Source organism: Pseudonaja textilis, chromosome 1, assembly GCF_049901715.1.
Source record: "Pseudonaja textilis isolate UNSWEBS1 chromosome 1, rPseTex1.2, whole genome shotgun sequence".
Taxonomy (NCBI): Eukaryota; Metazoa; Chordata; class Lepidosauria; order Squamata; family Elapidae; genus Pseudonaja; species Pseudonaja textilis.
The window spans coordinates 116812676-116832485 of record NC_141990.1 but is presented as its reverse complement, the minus strand read 5'-3'; the positions used below and the strand labels follow the sequence as shown (position 1 = coordinate 116832485).

Sequence of the window (19810 nt, the reverse complement as noted above, 5' to 3'; positions counted from 1 at the left end):
TACAATTAATTCCAGCCTGAATGCAATACATATGAACAAATTTATTATAAAATTACTTGGATTTTTACACTGCTGCTTGGTTTTTCTTAATAAACCATAGTCATAGAACAATAGATTTAGACCAATAATATGGACATCTACCGCCACAATTTTTAATTAACCCCACAAAACATTTTTGAAAAATATCTCTATACTGAGAAAATATATTTTTCATTTTTATTTTTTAATGTTTCAAAATGGTTTTCCATAAAACACTACTGGTAATTTCCCACAAAAAGCCTTAAAGAAACTATTCAAGTTTAAAGAGAATAATTAATAGTGCAATGTTAATTTATATGTAAACATGAGATAATCACATAGATATTTCAATACATATAGTCCCCTCTACTAATCTTATATTCATTTTTCTGAATGATAAGCATCTCTTCACATTATCATTTGACACCATGCAAATGTATCAGGTGTCAAAAAGCTGATGAAATTCCATCGATAAGTCTCTGAAGAACCTTTTATTAATTTAATTTTAACTGAGTTAAATTTATTTTATCAATCAAATACAAATAGGAATTAAACATACACAATCTAGAATAAAACTGATAGGGTACTCTGCTCACAAGGCAGTGACTCTGGAAAAATTGCCTGCCTCATTCTGAGAGGGATACGGATTCAGTTCCATGATCTTCCTCCTGTGGCAAAACTTCAACGTCCTTCCTCATTTCTACGATCCAATGGAGGCAATAGCTTCTTCAACGGACTGTGTATTCCTCTCCCCAGTATAAATGCCAGACTGTAGCTGGTCATCCTTCACAACAGCCCATGACATCTGATTGGTAGAGAACTTAGCAGCCCACTCCCCTGAACTGCTAATAACAATGATGCCACCTAAGCCTCCAACTCTGGTTTTCATACAAGCTAGAGCAGCATCAGCAGCCTCTCCTGGTGGTTTCCCTGAAAAATCAGCATATGAAAAATGCCTTAATTTTAAAAGAAAGTAACCAAAGGTACATTTTACATGGATAACTATTTTATATATACCACTATTTTAAATAGATAAACTGTTTTAAATGGATGAACCAAGATACATTTTGCATTCTGCCAACAACCTTTTTAGATAACTTTTGAAGGGGCTACTTTCAAGTCAGTTTTTGACTCCTGATGACTGCCTGGACTAATCCTTTCAGTTTTCTTGGCAAGGTTCTCAGAAGTGGTTTGCTATTGCCCACTTCCTGGGATTGAGATACAGTAACTGGCCCAAGATTGCCCAGATGGCTTTGTGTTCAAGTGGGAATAGAACTCGTGCTCTCCTAATTTCTAACTGGTGCCTGAACCTCTACTCCAAGCTAGCTCTCTCTGAGGTAACTAACATTCATTAACAAAATACATGTCTGAAAGGAAGCATCTCCAAAGAACTGCCATTAATTCTATGAACATAAGAGCTCTTTAGGCCTGTTGCTTTCCAAACAGAGAAAAAAGCTTTCCAATTTAGGTGGATGAACTTCTTTTGAAAGCGAAGTATGCTTCAGAGGAGATTGTGATCTGACAGTTGTTCATCACAAAGGAAGCAGGGATGAAAATTTCTATTGCGCCTCATCATTCCCATTGTTTAAACTACTAAATGTTTTTAGTTTTAATCAGTGGAAGGCTTCCTGCCCAAATTCTACAGGAATTATAAAATTCTCTTCAAAAAACAGACAACATTGTAGCTTCCCAATCTAATTCAAGGTATGTTTTGCTAAATTTAATTCCTGACAATCATACACTCTAGTTTATAATTTAAACAGCTACAAATGAAGTCTGCTAATAACTAAAATTATTTTGCCAGCTGTTTTAATGATAAAAAACTTTCTATTACTGAAAAGAAGGGTGGATGGATCTACCAGTGTCACAGAATACAGGCTTACTTTTCTGGTTTTGTCCCCATTCCCTTCCAAATGAATGGTTTAATAAAATCAAATATTAATACTCTAGAAAACTTTCAAGAGCATCATTTTACCACTGAGAAATAAGACTTGATTAACCCAATATCTCTAATGCACACCTATTAAGCATAGCTATTATAATCAGGGTTGGGATCTGACTGGTGTAACTACTAGTTTGGTGATTTACGTTTTGTGGTGATTTACGATGCTGCACGCACATGTGAAATGTGAGCTGTGTTGCTGAGCAGTGCTGCATCGAGTAGGCAGCGTTTGGAAAAGCACTTTTTTCCTACTTTTTCAATCGTAGCTGTGCCGCGCAAAGCAGCTGAGGTTGAAAAAGCAGGAAATAAAGGACAGGTAAGAGCCCTGGTGGGTGGGTGGGGCAAAACAACTCTTCAGAGCTACCAATTCAACAGAGACAGACAGAACTGGTAGAATACCACCCCTGATTATAATGCATGTTAACTCTGAATATTTTGTTAAGTTTCAAGTATACACCAAAACAATAAGCAGTTAAAAAAAAGCAAGAAGCATTTAATCAACTGTGTAGTTAATTCATTGTCAAAAAACAAAAACTTGTGTGCGCAAAATAATTTCAATGCTGTTCTTATTTTCCAATTTATAATCTTTATTTAAAATTATAGTTATAAATATATCTACAATTATAATTAAAACAACACAATTCATATAAGGAATATAAAACATATATGATTTATTTTAAATTCCTATCCAGACATTAAGCTTCCTTTGTGACTGAGCCTTTCTCAGCCTAATCTGTCACACAAGATCATAGCAAAGTTAAAGTTGGAGGAACAAGTGCCAGATATTATGCCTTAAGCAGCTGAGAAAGATGAATGTTTTAATCTAATCCTCCCAAAGAAACAAAAGCAGCCTCCTCTCTATTCCATAACTAAAAAGCTAAACCAGGAGGCCCTTGAGGCAGCTAACTTATTTAAAACACAATTGTTATCTGATCCCAATGCAGACTACCTTTCAGGGTTAGGGTTAGGGTAAATGGTGTTCCAAATTAATGTAGCTAAACATTTGTGATCAAGTAATAAAGATCAAATGTCCCTAAGATAGCCAAGCTATCAGGGGCTTTGGAGACAATATATCTACCAACATTGTTTTGCAACTCAATGCTTTCTGTGAAACTCTTTGAAATTCTCAAGTAACACAAATTTGCAACAGAATCACACTTTTCCCTTTAACTAACTATATTCAGAAAAAAGTATTGGATTAATATTTGTCTTGTCTGTAATGGAAGTCAAGAGTTTAGATAATCCAAAAGGTAAAGTTCTCCATGGTCAACCATAGTTAGATTATGTTATGGTCACATGAACATCCTATTGCCAGCTGTTTATCATAGCACTATTCCACATCAATACCCAGATTAGAACATTTGTTTTCAATGAATTTATTATATTTAAAACAGAAATCAGAGGGAAAAATATTATTTAAAACAGATTTTAAAATCTTCAGGAGTGAGTAACCTAAATCCTTCAATAGTGATAAGCATATTGTTGCTGAGTGTGAAAATATGACATGACCATTTTGCAGTCGTGCTTTTTTTTTTTTTACTTATGACCAATATTTCATTGCATGCAACTTTTCAAAAACTAGAATTATTCCAGTAAATGTTGGCAAAATGTCACTTTACAATGATTAGACTGAGTTCAACACAAATATAGCTGAAAAGAGAAAACGCTGTTGTTTGGCGATGATCCCTGAGGCTAGCTGTCATCCGCTTAGTAACAATGTATTAGCTTAGAAAATATATTTCAATTCCTATCATTCCCATTCAGATGGTTTCGTGGAGAGCACTAGATTGGAGAAAACTGATCTAAAATATTAAATTGTTTCGTCTTTGTCAATTCCATCAATTACACAAATACCAGGTATAAGGAGTCTTGTGTTAGTTTATTTGATATACTGATAAAGTCAGTAGGTGTTCAAGGCAACAAATAAAATTCATGGAAAACAGAATGATTCAACATTATCAAAACAAAACAAAAAAATGAAGGAGCTGGAATATTTCTTGCAGTAAAACTGTAAACTGACATTAGAAAGTACTTAAAACTTGACAAATAGGAAGGCCACTAATGATACCAGAAAACTTCATAGGCCCTTTGCTCTGAGTGGAAAATTAGACCTCCAAACATTTACACGATTAAGAGGAACGGATGCTAGAACAAACCTTTAAATTTATATTAGATTGCATTTATGTGTATTCGCTCCAAAATCAGTATTTGTTGCATGTCCAAAACATCAGGCTATACCTTGCTCCATATGGTAAAGAGTAAGTCTTGCCAGGATCACTTTCATAATGCTCTCTCCATGGCCAGTGGTGGAGGTGGCACCAACACTATTATCTGCATACCCACCACTTCCTGGGAAAGAAAAAGGTAAAAGACAGCAGTTTAATAACCCATCTCTTCGCTTAATATCGATGTATTACACAGTGCAATCCAGGGATCATGTCAACTGTATTTTGGGGTTTTATTAACAATGAAGAATTCAAGTGGAATGCAATTGCCTCAACTTTCATGAAACTATAAAGAGAAGGTAAAGGGTAGAAAGGAAAACCCCCAATGGTTCCTCAGAAAAGAATGCCTACTTGACTGTTTCCATGAGAGAAGCATGTTCAGAGAACATATTTTAGTATCTGAACAAACATTCTCAAAATATTTCACACTTTCCACTCCATCAACTTATCTTAATATATGGTGTTTCCTAAAAGCTATGAAATCATCTCATCTTAAGAAAACATGCCATTCAATAAAAATAGCTTTGTTTGAACTACAAGCCAAACAGTTGCTTGCTGGTTCCACTTCAGTGCTTTCTATTTTCCTTGTTCAGAGTTAAAAAGGATCTGGTTCTATACAGAGCAGGGGTGGCCTCCAGAAGACCTACGAGCCCTTATTTTCTCTGGAATGCAGCCCCCCGAGCATTATAAAATGATTAATGATCGTGTGCATTTTATCGGAATGAAAAGATGACATCTAGGGTATTGGTTCTTTCCCTACCTATGCATGCTGTATCACCAACGCGGCCAAGCCGTTTGTTAGTAAGTCCTCCTGTAGATGTTGCACAAGCTACATTTCCTGCACTGTCGATAGCAACGGCTCCAACTGTTCCAAGGTCTCTGCCAAAAATAGCATTTCAGACAATTAGCTGCAGATCTCAAAGCATTTGACAAACAAACACAGCATCTGTTAGTATAGGTAGCTATTTTTCAAGTATGGAATGGCAACAGGCTGTCTTCAGACTGAAGCCAGGGGTCTCCATGCAAGCTCATTTTAGAGGACTTACTAAAGCAACACGGCCAGGTTAATGCACCAAGGGGTTTATACTTAAGCTGCCACAGACTTATGTAAAATTATTAGAATCGCAGATTTCTGTTCAGATTAGTTTTTCCTCTTCTTTCCCACAAATAGCCTTCTTTCTTTTACTTTGACAGCTTGGACAAATAGAATCTTTCTCATGGACTACTATCATTCTCATTTTCTTGCAGTTGCTTTGGGCTGCTACAGCTACTGAATCCCACAAATAGCGATTCCATCATTAAAATCAATGAAAAGTTGGTGTCTTTAGCAACAAAATCCTTCCAGATCAGATCAAAGACCGATTTAAATGACTGGTCTCAAACTCAAATCATTACAAAGGCTGCAGGACTGGTTAATTAGGCTACAGCACTGAGGTCTTTTCATATATTGATAGAACTGTCCCTTAAAATCTTGTGATGTGCATCAAAAAGAATGCAGCGCACAATTGTACAACAACCCCCCCCCCCCATTCTCTCAGTTTTCCAGTGTTATTGTTGCTTAATTACCAGGTGTGCAAGAGGGCTGCCTCTATATTTCTGAAGAGCAAAATTTATGTGAACTGAGATCTGTGGAGAGCATAGTGCAAACAGAACCAGCTTGCTCTCTCTTGTTCTTGTTCAACAAGATGCAAAGGGGGTGGTGTGAAGCAATGGCATGTATTCACAATAGCGAATTTCAGCAGCCATATTCATGGCCGTGTTGTTTTGTTAACACTGGAGTTTGGCATGCAGCTGCACACTGACCAGCTGCAATAGGGAAGGCATTATCCCACCCCATTCCCTTCACAGTTGGTTCCAGGTTTGCAGATCCCACCATTGTCCTTCTATTCAAGGCCTCCCTTCCAGCTTAGGTGCCCTGGGAGGGTGAGGGAACACGGCCATCACAGCTAGGGTTGAGGCCAAAACTTGACCCTCCTGCCACTCATTGCTGCAGCTTACTTTTAGAATATGACACACCCAGGTGGGGGTAGGGCACCTGCACTCTTAGCCTTGCACTGAGGTGCCTTCACAGCCAAGACTCTTGTCTCAATCTCGCTGCCACACAATTCCTGACTAAGGTTTTAAAGGGGAAAAAAACAGCTCCATGCTGGAGATGAGCTGTGAGAATGCAACAATGTCCCAGTGCAAGGCTAGGAGCTGGTATCCAATCTGTTCCAGTTTTTATTCTAAATCTGTACCAAAGAGATACTACAATAATGGCAGGGGTGGTCATCTTTCAGCCTGCATCAACAAAGCCATAAGTCCAAGCCTCTTCTACATCAGCCAAAGAGAACATTGGCATACTTCTTCACTACACTTCTTTTGCCTGTCCCTCTCATGCTGAGATGTGAGCTGAGGCTTTCAGATCTTACTCCAGCCAGCTTCTTGTTTCCCCAGACCACAGCCACAAAAGTTGAGAGGAGGGCAGGAGAAATTGCTTCCAGCAGCTTCCAGCAGCTCACATTCAGAAGAATACTCCCTCAGAATTTGGGGAAGAGGTTATGTGGGTTTATTACTCGCTTTAATTTTCTTCATTCAAGCAGACAAAACACGAATACCGGATAGTTACTTTTGACATTCTTGAGGGTTCCAGTCAGCCTCAAGGTTTTTCTTCCACCTCTCCAAAGACCTTTCGGTGATTAATTTTTCTCCAGGAACCTCAGGAATTCCCATAGCCCTAGCAAAGGCAGAGGCCCCTTGGTCAGTCAGCAACATGTGGTCCGTCTGAAAGACGAGAGAAGCAGCTGCTCAAATTGCTGCACAAATCAGTTTCAATCCTTGTACATACAACCACAGATAAAAAGCATGGCATTTCAGCAGTGTCCTGTATTTCTCAAAACAATTTTAATATTGTTTGCCGAACACTTGCTGCAAATGCTATAGCCCAAAGAAGGGGTGCACATTTCAATACATCCATTCGTTTCTGGCTTCAATGAAAGACAAATCCTGAAGTTGAATAAGAATGCTACCAGAAATTGATAATGTGTCAACATAATTTTGATTTCTTTATTTAATTAGAGGGATAGACTCACCCATCTACTTTAAAGGGAAGTATGAAAGAGACAGAGGATGTTTTTGTAATAGTTTTTTTTTTAATCCAGAAGAAAATCTCTACAGAAGAACTGAACTACTTGCCAGGGGAAAAGATTCTGTCCTCTGTAGCTTTATGTTCAATTCAAAGGTATGTTCAATGCAAGAAATTGCAAAATTTTATATTGGTGTGAAGCAGAACATTTTGAATCAGAACTGGGTTTTTTTTTGCCATGCAAAAATTGGGACTTTCCTTTACTGAACTTTTATTGCAAGATGCTCCTGTCTTTCACACTGCCTTCAAGCTGAAGGCAGTTTCATAAGGAGATACACCATTTGTGCCACTTTTCTTCAAATACTCCAGCTGTATCCCGATTTTGTTATGTCACACTCTACCTAGTAACTTGTTCACTACATACACCAATTGTCAATTGTTTCTTTTGTTAAGGAAAGTACCAGCAATGGTACTATAAACACACACTCTCTCTCTCTCTCTCTGTGTGTGTGTGTGTGTGTGTAGGCACAGTATATACTGACCCCTTTGTACATGCACTATCATGACAAGTTCCTTGGGATTAGGGAAAAAAATTTTTTTTTCCCGAGATCATTTTGAGCAAAGAAAACTTGTGAACCCCTCAACAACAGGCAACTGAGATTGCCAGGTGCCTGAGTCCCATGCTGGGAACCATAAAACATCTTATGTAAAGCAGGAGGATAATAAAGACAATTTATTCTTACCAGCCTAGAATGTTCCACACCTGTAGAAAAAAAATGCCTTGTGCACTACTGCCCTCTTCTGCTTTTGCTTTTGAAACAAACTTAACAGCTATTCATGTGAAAGAAAGTTACTTTATGTTTAATGGGCCTAATATTCAGACAGGAGAGATGAGATTGCTTTGTTAAGGGAAAATATCACAATACAATAATTAATAATTTTAGAGACTAGAAGTTCAAATAAAAATAATTTTGGGATAAAACAGTATATTTATTAGTCAACTGAAGGCACATGTGACACTTCATTGTTTTTAAATGAATTGTTAGAAGCATTTCAAAAAGATCCTAAGCTTTGGGGGGGGGCACATTGTTATCCATACGTAGAATGTGTTAATTTTAGTTGAATCTATGCTCTCAATTCAAAAATACATAGCGTTACACACACACAGTTAAAAGACAAGCAATAAGACCTGTATTATATTTTAATTATAAATCATTGAAAATATATGAAAATGTAGGAAACTGTTCGCATATGTTCCATCTTCAGCTTGCTTAATGAGCATGAAATTTCATTTAATTCCCACCGTGTATATACCATGTGTGTGTGTGGCTTTTGCTGAAGTGTTCTTATGCATCTAAAAAGCTACTGTCTTGAACTGTTATAAACTATATGCTTTAATTACAAAAACCCCAAGGTTCAACTTTATAACAGTCCAAAATTCTGAACAGAATGAATCTGCCAGATACAATGTCACTGAAATGTCACTGAAAGAACTGTAAATTACAGAGGGTCCAATGAGGCATGTAGCTTAATGTGAACGCAACCAAGAATAGAGAAAATGTTTTTCTGCATTCCATTGGGATCTTGGTTTTATGCAGGGATGGGATTCTACCAGTTCGTACCTATACGCTAGAACCAGTTGTTAACATTCTACGCAGTTCGGAGAACTGGTTGTTAGAAGAAATTACTGGCCTAATCCTGTAAGGAAGGCAGGAAGGAAACATTCTGGTGTTGATAACAGAAACTGCCTCTCCGTTAACCCTTATTACATTCATGGTAGGACTAGACTTCCTGTCTCTGGAGTTTTTTTTTTCCTCCTTTGCTGGTACTTTGCTTGTGTGGAGTGACCATTCAAAGTTACAATGGCACTGAAAAAAGTGATTTATGACCATTTTTCACAGTTATGACTGTTGCAACATCCCCACAGTCATGAGAGGCCAGGCGAGGAGATGCGTGCCTCGATGTGAGCGATGTTGAGTTGGCCACATCCAGCCAGTCACATGACCACCAAGCCATACCCACCAACTAAGCCATGACCACAGAACTGGTTGTTAAAAAATTTGAATCCCACCCCTGGTTTTATGGCTATTAAATACTACTTAAAATTAGATATTAAAAATGATGTATTTCTTTTTAGTTAATTATATTCTACCTTTTCCAGACTTCCTCAAAACTTAGCATGGAACATGAATTTATATTTATTTATCAGGCACACATCAGGAGTTACAAACTGATATTATAGTAATGGCAACTTCTATTTAGTACAGCAATTGGAAAACGTTTGCTCTTGTCTTTGTCATACAGCAGAGGATCTACAGAATGTTCAAGTTTTTTTTTCTAGTGAGTTAACACTGAACCAAATACAAGTTTATTTGGAGATTGTAATTTAATATCCATATTTGTACAATATCTTCTGTACATCCCTCTCCCCCCAAAATAAATATGAATTGGCTCCAAAAATGTTAGATTTTCAGTGCAAGTCATAAAAACGTCTTATAGGACCATCTATATTTTGGTAGATTTCCAGGAGCTATCATTTTAATAGATCTATCCTGAGGAATTACAAGCTTATGAAACTGCCTGACTTAATGAATAGGATCTCAAAGGACTGTTTAACAAGATAGTCTCAAGAATGTTGCTTGTCCAATTCCTTTTTAGTCAGTAGAGGGAGCTAATACAGTGCCAGGATAGGATATGAAGCCTTGATCATTTTAGAAACATACAGTACAGCAGAACAACACTCTGAAAAAATCAAGAAGAATTTGTAACAAAGATTTTAATAACATGATTACAATGTTGACATTTTTAAAAGGAAACCCACATTTCAATTTCTCTCAAGTTAAAAAGCTTAAAATGTTTACTAAGATAAAATAAATCTTCCCACATTAACATATGATAGTAATATGCTTTTATATGTGGGACACAGAATGTATCAACAGCACACATTATTCATTCTCTTTTGAACTCGCTTTTGTAAGTGTATATTCTCCCTGTAACATCTGTAATTTTTTTTTTTTTTTGCAAACTTGGAGCACCTCCAAATCAACCAACATTTCTCCTTTGTGCATATACTATTTTGACTTCACAACACTAACTCTTGGAGAATGAATTCATTAAGGAAAAAGGAGTATGCTAAAAGTATACATATAATCTAGCATGACATAAAATACTAGAATGTTTAAGCATAGTAGAAAGGTGCTGGAATATTCTGCAATATATTAAGAAAAACACTATAAGAGTTCAAGCACTTCCTTGTACATTATAGTTAAAAAGATGTTAATATGTCAGAAGCTAAGTTATATGTGGAATATAAAAGTGAAACTTCAAATATTTTAAGTTCAGAGGCAAACTCAGCTACATTGAACATAATATTTCATGCAGGAAAGCATTGTTCTCGATAGTCTGGGAAATCACAGGCTAAGAATTTCAGATGCTTGAAGCATATACTTGGGAAATTACAAACTATAACTATAAACTATAATGTAAAGCTGCTGTAATTTATCCTATTTTGTTGACTTTTGTCTGGATATACCCTTTAATTGCTTGTTTGAAGATAACAAAATATAAACTTTAATTACTGGTCAGCATTTTTATAGTAGATAAATCAATAAACCAATATAATTAGTAAAGAAAAGTTTAATCTTAAATATTTAGGTGATATAGGTAAAAGCAATAACCTTTGAAAAGGCATTTTGGCAACTGCAGTTGAACACACCTGGAGGACTTCAAAGTAGGGAAGGGCCTTATAAGTGCATTTAAACTCCTGAAAAATCCATTTAAGAGAGATTATAGGAGATTATTATGCTCTCCATTAGCCACTGGGCACTTACATACCATTACCAACCCTAAATAAAAATAGTCTGTCTGCCTTTAAGTTCATGGCCTCTTAGAGTGATTACAATTTCTTCCAACAAGCTATAAAATTTATTCTATGCACAACATGGTGACGAGGAAGAATGGATTATGCCACTACAGAATACAGTGGGTTATCGTATTTAATATCCCAAGAACAAGCTCTTTGCAAGAGACAAACATCTGAGTTTAGCCCAGGAAATGGGGAGCTTGTGATCTATCAGATGTGACTGAACCTTAATTCCTAACATCATTAACTGTTTGGCTCTGCTGGATGATATTACCAATTCCAGCATTTAGCAACATTTGGCATGTCAGAGGCTCCCTGTTACTGGCCAAGTTATATATCAGCTTTCTGTTTATTTGGAACCAATAAAAAATATAATTATCACCTCGATTGCAGCATTTCTTCTTCTTATATCTTTACACCAGGCCAGAGGTCATAAAGCATCATAGTACTTCAATCAAACCCCCAAGGGAAACTGATTTTGTTGAAGATCACCTTTGGCATACCTTTTCCATTACAAGACGAGCAAGCTTTATTGGGTTAGAAATACATTTCATGGCTGATACTGCTCCTGAGGCTAGATTTTTCCCATCCATGATAATAGCATCCATTTCTACTTCGCCCTTCTCATTTAACACAGAGCCACAACCTAGAAATCAAGTAGAAAAGACATTAATATGCAAACACAAAGCTAAACATTTTTAACTACTTTAATTAATTTGTTTTTTAATTACTCTTTAAACGGCAACTTTTGCAGTATCAAAATCCTTGCAGGAGTAATTAGTGCTAATCCTAACAGAATATATAAAAACTTGGTATATTTTCTGCTCATGTTATATCTCATCCCTCACATATCAGAATATCTCCTGCAAAGCTTGTTTTTTTTTTTAAATGAGGAATTTGTAATATATGCTTTAACACTATAAACAGTAATATCAATAAAAGTATTACTAATAAAACACTATGCTTAGTAAAAGTAGTACTAACAAAAAAACTGTATTTTTATGACCAAAATTTCACTCCCATTAATGTTTTGCATATTGAAATTCAAAACACCAAATGCCAAACCTACTTGGCACAATCCTGAAGAATAGGACTTTTATTCAAAACAAAATGAAGCTTTAGGGCTGTGGATTTTCAAGTACTAATTAGATTAGACATTGAAAATAATTTTTGTATAAATTTCCTTGAAAATTAATTGGGGGATATAACCTTGAACAGCATTCATCCAAGTAAGAAGTTAGCAGGTAAGGAAATGAAAGGGTGCGAAAGAAAACCTCACCTTTTTAATTCCTACAATTAAAGCTGTTATAAAGAGCACATAAAAATGGAATAAAAGCAGGAAAAAAGACAGCTGATACAAAGAACTGGGTAGTAAGAATTTCAGTCTAGAAAATTGAAATGTTACCTGCATTAAAATGTGGATCATCTTCCATTAATATTACGGCCTCTTCAACTGCATCTAATGCAGTTCCCCCTTGTTTAAGGATACTGTAACCTTTCAACGCTGCTCTGATGACACCAGAACGACTTCCATCTTCCCGCTCTTTAAAGATGCGACCAGCTCCACCATGAACAACAATAACTGGCTTCATGCTGTTGAATGTTTTTCTGGTTAAAAGAATATGTGTATACACACACACACACACACACACACACACACACACTGCTCAAAAAAATAAAGGGAACACAAAAATAAGACATCCTAGATCTGAATCAATGAAATATTCTTATTAAATACTTAGTTCATTACATAGTTGAATGTACTGAGAACAAAATCACACAAAAATTATCAATGGAAATCAAACTTAGCAACCCATGGAGGTCTGGATTTGGAATGACACTCAAAATTAAAGTGGGAAAAAAACACTACAGGCTGATCCAACTTTGATGTAATGTCCTTAAAACAAGTCAAAATGAGGCTCAGTAATGTGTGTGGCCTCCACGTGCCTATATGACCTCTCTACAATGCCTGGGCATGCTCCTGATGAGGTGACGGATGGTCTCCTGAGGGATCTTCTCCCACACCTGGACTAAAGCATCCCCCAACTCCTGGACAGTCTGTGGTGCAACGTGGCATTGGTGGATGGAGCGAGACATGATGTCCCAGATGTGCTCAATTGGATTCAGGTCTGGGGAATGGGCGGGCCAGTCCATAGCATCAATGCCTTCCTCTTGCAGGAACTGCTGACACACTCCAGCCACATGAGGTCTAGCATTGTCTTGCATTAGGAGGAACCCAGGGCCAACCGCACCAGCATATTGTCTCACAAGGGGTCTGAGGATCTCATCTTGGTACCTAATGGCAGTCAGGCTACCTCTGGCGAGCATATGGAGGGCTGTGTGGCCCCCTAAAGAAATGCCACCCGACACCATTACTGACCCACTGACAAACTGGTCATGCTGGAGGATGTTGACAGGCAGCAGAACGTTCTCCATGGCATCTCCAGACCCTGTCATGTCTTTCACATGTGACAGTGTGAACCTGCTTTCATCTGTGAAGAGCACAGGGTGCCAGTGGCGAATTTGCCAATCTTGGTGTTCTTTGGCAAATGCCAAATGTCCTGCATGGTGTTGGGCTGTAAGCACAACCCCCACCTGTGGACGTTGGGCCCTCATACCACCCTCACGGAGTCTGTTTCTGACCGTTAGAGCAGCCACATGCACATTTGTGGCTCACTGGAGGTCATTTTGCAGGGCTCTGGCAGTGCTCCTCCTGTCCCTCCTTGCACAAAGGCAGAGGTAGCAGTCCTGATGCTGGGTTGTTGCCCTCCTACGGCCTCCTCCACGTCTCCTGATGTACTGGACTGTCTCCTGGTAGCGCCTCCATGCTCTGGACACTACGCTGACAGACCCAGCATACCTTCTTGCCACAGCTTGCATTGATGTGCCATCCTGGATGAGCTGCACTCCCTGAACCACTTGTGTGGGTTGTAGACTCCGTCTTATGCTATCACTAGAGTGAAAGCACCGGCAGCATTCAAAAGTGACCAAACCATCAGCCAGAAAGCATAGGAACTAAGAAGTGGTCTGTGTCACCACCTACAGAACCACTCCTTTATTGGGGATGTCTTGCTACCTGCCTATGCTTTCCACCTGTTGTCTATTCCATTTGCACAACAGCATGTGAAATTGATTGTCAATCAGTGTTGCTACCTAGGTGGACAGTTTGATTTCACAGAAGTGTGATTGACTTGGAGTTACATTGTGTTATTTAAGTGTTCCCTTTATTTTATGTATGTATGTATGTATGTATGTATGTATGTATATGTGTATATATATATATATATATATATATATATATATTCTTAAGTAATATTCTTAAGTATTATGAGATATTGTCTATGATTTTTTAAAAAGGAATTGGATATCTTGTTGATCCTGAAAGTTTTATCAGAGTTAAACTATTCTAACATTTCAGCAGAGAAGCGCAAGAAATCTATTTCCAGAGATTTTTTTTTAAGGAGTGTCAAAGTCCAGTCTTACGCTCTTGAGTTCCAGTGAATTTCCTTAGTTAATAATCACAGTGCAACATTTTTCCATGGTTTTCATTATGGTCTTCATTACTAGCTTAGAAGTGCTATGCTTTTTGAAATACGTCTTCTGAAAATTTTGAAGTATGTACAATATATATTTGAGACATAAATAATCCTAAAAACTATGCAGCAGATACCTGTTTTTTTTAAATTACATTAGTTGATTTTTCAGTTAGGCTAAAAGGCCTTTAATCAATGATTCTAATAAACTACTTCATCAGTATCCTAATTACTATTCCTATTAAAAGCATTAAAGCATGATGTGGACTCCATCATCCCTTTGTGTTTTATTACATCAAACTTCTATGAATAATCTGTATGCCTGGCCTCCTGGTTGAAACAGGAAGAGTTCATAATCCTAGGGATGAATTTACAAATTGAACTAAGCCACACTATGGTCTGCAATTTAGTATTCTATGCAAATCCATTAATATGATTTAGTAGTACAAATAATCCATGATATGATTTATACTGAACTATAATTTCAAAATCCTGGCTTAGCATCATGTATGAAGCTAATCAATACCTTATTTTTTAATCTAGATTTATAAAATTCAAATAGTATGAGAAATAACATTTCATGTGTATAAAAATGCATTGACCGATGAAAAAACTTTCACAACTTTCTAGGGCACGGATGTCAAAAACTCGTTGCCATCATGTCACTTTTTGCAACATTTTTTTTTCTTCGCAGAGCTGCGGTGGCATGGCCTGTATATGACGCATCTGGCCCACGGCCGCCAGTTTGACACTTCTGTTCTAGGGCATGAGCCTTACCTTCTCACTTAGAAAGCTGTTTTCAACAGTTCGGTATGGCTTCTATCAATGTAATTGATCGTATCTGTCAGTCTTTTATTGAAAATTCTAATTGTGTCTCTTTAGCTCTCCAACAGATATAAAGACGTTTTGTAGTCAAACTGACAGTGTCTACTGAATATAAGGAAAGTCTTTGCAAAATGTTTTATAGGTGGCATTTGCCACCGGCAAGACTAGCAAAAATGTTTAGCAATATGTCCTCCAAGTATAATCAGACCCCAGGTACTTATTATCATATCTGGTAGAGTTATATGAAAGCAAGAAAATATTAGACAAAAATACATACATGGTTGGAAAAGATGATTAAGCAACATATAGATCTGAAACCAGAAATATTTATGTTGGGTTATGCCGGAGGGCTATGATAAAGGGACAATATATCTAGTTTTGCATGTATTGACAGCAGTGAGGATTGTGTTTGCACAATATTGGAAAAATGAGAACACTCCATCAGATGAGGATGTAATTCAGAAAATATTGGACTGTGCAGAGATGGACAGATTGACATTAAAAGTAAAGGACAAAGGAGATACAGAATATTACTCAACGTGGGATAGGTTTTATGAGTGGTTACAGATAAGAGGTAGAAATTAGACAAGAAAAGATTATTGTTATGTATGCATTAAACAAAATGATGGTTTATAATTATAAGTATGCCAATATAACCAATAGGATTACATATAAGCTAACATAAAGATAAATTTAATTAACATTATTCTGTTGTACCATTGCTATCATTATTAGTATACAGTATATGAAACAATTTCTTTTTTCCCCTTGTTTATCCTCTGTAAATGATATGCCCTGACAATACACTGTGTTCAAAATGTTTATGAATTAAAAAAAATGCTTTGTAGTCATGGAGACAAACAGAATAGAGTTAGAATGACCGGCTTAAAAATGGAAGCCTTCTTGTACCAAATTGTGACACAGGACAGAACCTGAAGAATACAGATGAGAATCATCATTGGGAAGGTGTTCATTTGAGATAGGGTGAGACATACAGATTTGTTTATGAAAGGTAATTCCTATGTTGAACAGCTAACTCTCATGAGAAAGCAAAGAGCCACTATGTCTTACTCTATTTGCACTTTAAACCAGTCAAATATTTACCTCACATTTCTTTAATCATTTGGATTTGATTTTTTTGGCATTTCATTAGGAACTTAGCAAACTAACATTTTTAACAATATTTGTGTTAGGGTATTGTCAGCAAGGAACATGTCGCTAATGTTTCTTAGAAGAGGTGTGAAAACCTGGCTCTTCACAGTGCTTTGGCAAAAGAGAATGAGAATCCTTACTTCATTGCACTTGCCATCTTTCATCTATCTTTATTAATGTTTCATTGATTTTATTTTAGTTTGTTTAACTATTGTAAGCCACCTAAAGTCATTGAGAGTAAGAAAACATATAAATTTAAGTAATAATAATAAAAGACCTGAAAATATAAGTTGAACAAAACTTTTTATTGTAAAAGTATTAACTACAATAATAGGACCTTGGGTGTAATCCCAAAACATCTAGAGCACCACATGAACACCATCGGCATTGACGTCCATCAGTCCATTGCCCAAGGCAGCATTACTTGGAACAGCTTACATCCTGTCACCGTATCCTTAACACCATGAAATAACAACATCTGCCTATCCCAGGTCCTTGGGAAGGACTTGATAGGTGGATGCCAAATCCAGCCTGAACATCTGAATGACTATGCAACCATAATAATAAATGCTTCTAGTGTGCTACCTCTGTTTCTTGTGCAGCGGCTGACCAGTAAGATACCCAGAGAAATCACATTTCTAAGGAACCATCATATATTACCTCGGAATGAAAATCTCCTCCCAACTCAATTCTGCCAATGAAAATTGATTCTACCACTGACAGACAGCCGCTGTTGAGCAATTAATAACCAACAGCTCATCAAAACTTTGTTGCATACAAAATCACATGCCATCAAGGCAGGGAGAGCACAAGTAGTACCTCCTTTTGATAACTTGCAAGAACAGTCAGATGTAAACACTGATCCCAAATTGGCTTGCTGAGAACAAAGCCTTGCTTGATCTGAGAACTTTACTACAGATGTCCCAAAGGTGCTTTTTCCGTGAAGCAACTGGACTTTGTTTGTTTTTTTCTTTGAAGACCTTTCGTTTCTTGTCCAAGAAGCTTCTTCGACTCTTGACTCCCCACCATCCAGTCAGAGCTGAAGAAGTTTCTTGGATGAGAAGTGAAACAAAAAACAAGGAAGTCCAGTTGCCTCCTGAGACGGGGGCAGCCAAGACCTGGATGATTGAGAATCTGCGATTTTTACTACAGATGCCACAAGAGTTCTGCTTCCCCCTAAGCAGTAAGCAAGGCAGGCAGCGGCTTGAAAAAAGGCATAAAGCACCCCAGGGGCAAATATGAAGCTCCTTTTCTAAAATTACCTCCCACCCCAGAATTGGGTAGCTGTTTGGGATATCTCTTTTATAAACCCTGATCGGCCAGGAACCAAACCTTGTTAATATGACCTTCTCACTCTCCGATAGCCGCATTTAAACAACCGGCGAAACCCCGCTCTCCCCCCCAAAAAAGCAGCTTTAGACGGGAGTAACGAAAAGGGAGGGGAACCACTCTCGTTCATTGAGCCACTCAGTGCCTTGGTTAAAAGCCAGATTTACTCACGGGTAAATGGATTTCTTCCACTGCTCCCAATGTCTCCAACTTAAACGCTTTGAAAGAGGGTGCGCGAAATGGGCAGCGAGGAAGCTAGGCTGGCGCCTCTGACAGGCACATCTGTTCAGAGAGCGAGAAGAACGGTCGTATCGGTCAGCTCCTATCGCGGACCCTTTGCCCTTAAGAAAACAGCCGCCTTCTGAGCTTTGAATGCATGTGAAGCAAAGCTGCCCTCAGCTCCAATGGCCGCCGCTCGCTAAAATGGCTGTCGAAAGGGTTTTTGTTTCAACGGGGGTGAGGCCAAAGAGCTGCCCGTTGCAAAGATGGAGGGTGCTTAGTAGCGCTGCGTAGAGAAGCGCCTTCTGAGCCAGCACGTGGTTTGCTTTTCCCGGGCTTGATGAAGCAGCCGGAGCGGGGGTTGCGAAGACGTTGACGGGGACAAGGAAGACGAAGCAACCGAGGATAATTTAACACAAGTAACACAGTGGATTTTCAAAGCCGAGCTGTCTTAAGATTCGCAAACTCCTTTGATCAACCGGTTCTGGAAATAAGCGTCCTGCTATACCTATCAAACTATAGTAACTCATTGGTGTTTATCTCTCTTGTATTTTAATTTTCCTGTTTTTGTTTTGGATTAGAAGGTCTGGTCAAATAAAATAAACCTTTATTGTCAGAGTACAACATGTGTACAATGAGATTGGCTGAGTCTCCCTTCGTACACCCCACCCCCAACACAACTCACAGTGAAGACAAAAAAGAAAAATCCCTAACCCAGTGAATCCTACTAACAAACACACTATCTTATTGCACCATGTGAACTTATTGCACAACTCACAACATACTATGTTGACATTAAGTTATTTTCCATTCAGGCGACTGACAACCCGTGAGTAGAAACTTTTTCAGCCAGTTCTTGCAGCTGGCTATGCTTCTATATCTCCTACCTGATGGTAGGAGAGTGAAGAAGTGCTGACCAGGGTGTTCGTTGTCCCTTGTTAAAAGGGTGGTAGTCCATTGTTAAAAGGATCGTGTTTATCTGTCAAATATGTCATCTGACACTCAATTTCAGCTCTGGGGCATCAATTAACATAGGAATACTTATTTAGTAGATTGGCATCCCACATTTATTTTTTATACAGCCTATGAAGTATAGAATACATAATTGGTCCTTCCTCCTATTTCCCCACAACAACAGCCCTGTGAGGTGGGTTTAACCCAGTTGTAAGTGTGCAGCTGCCTTTCAGGCCTAAGGCAGGACTAGAATTCACAGTCTCTTGGTTTCTAATTCAGTACCTTAAACACTATACCAAATTAGTTCTGTGGGAAGATCCCCACTCCTAGAAGAATGAAATATTTTGAGGAATACTTTTTTAAAGGCAAAATATTATATTTCCCTAAATGAGAAAGGGAGAAATCTGTTTTTCAGAGGCAGAAAGCAACCTCCACTTTCCTTAATAGCCCACAGCAGATGTCAGCACTCAAGAGTAAAGAGCTTATTGAGAAAGGAAGACAGTATCTAGATAGCTCTATTCATAAGCATATACCCTCACACAAGAGTCAAAACAGGACAAAAGCCATTAAGCTGCAATAGGAATTGTGTCACCCCCCAGAACAGTCCCAAACTTCAACCAAACCTGGAAGCTCAAACAAACACCAAGGATTTGCATTTCCTCTTTTGCCTATGGAGCCAGCTATCAC

General features: G+C 37.8%; 1 protein-coding gene across 1 annotated transcript; it reads right to left on the bottom strand.

Annotated features, from left to right (window-relative positions):
- Positions 1 to 26: 26 nt before the first annotated feature.
- ASRGL1 (asparaginase and isoaspartyl peptidase 1) lies at positions 27 to 18356 on the bottom strand. Its single transcript, XM_026695154.2, has 7 exons — positions 18122 to 18356; positions 12517 to 12719; positions 11615 to 11757; positions 6794 to 6948; positions 4946 to 5064; positions 4199 to 4309; positions 27 to 948 (listed from the first exon to the last, which is right to left on the bottom strand). The coding sequence occupies exons 2-7, from the start codon at positions 12701 to 12703 to the stop codon at positions 719 to 721; spliced, it is 945 nt and encodes a 314-aa protein (XP_026550939.1). The 5' UTR covers positions 12704 to 12719; positions 18122 to 18356; the 3' UTR covers positions 27 to 718.
- Positions 18357 to 19810: the final 1454 nt, after the last annotated feature.

Excerpts from the sequence above, each read along its gene's own strand:
- ASRGL1 (XM_026695154.2), bottom strand. The coding sequence starts at position 12,703 with ATGAAGCCAGTTATTGTTGTTCATGGTGGAGCTGGTCGCATCTTTAAA. Across the intron at positions 6,949-11,614 it reads CTCGTCTTGTAATGGAAAAG|ACGGACCACATGTTGCTGAC; the intron begins GTATGCCAAAGG and ends CTCGTCTTTCAG. Across the intron at positions 949-4,198 it reads TCTTTACCATATGGAGCAAG|GGAAACCACCAGGAGAGGCT; the intron begins GTATAGCCTGAT and ends CTGATTTTTCAG.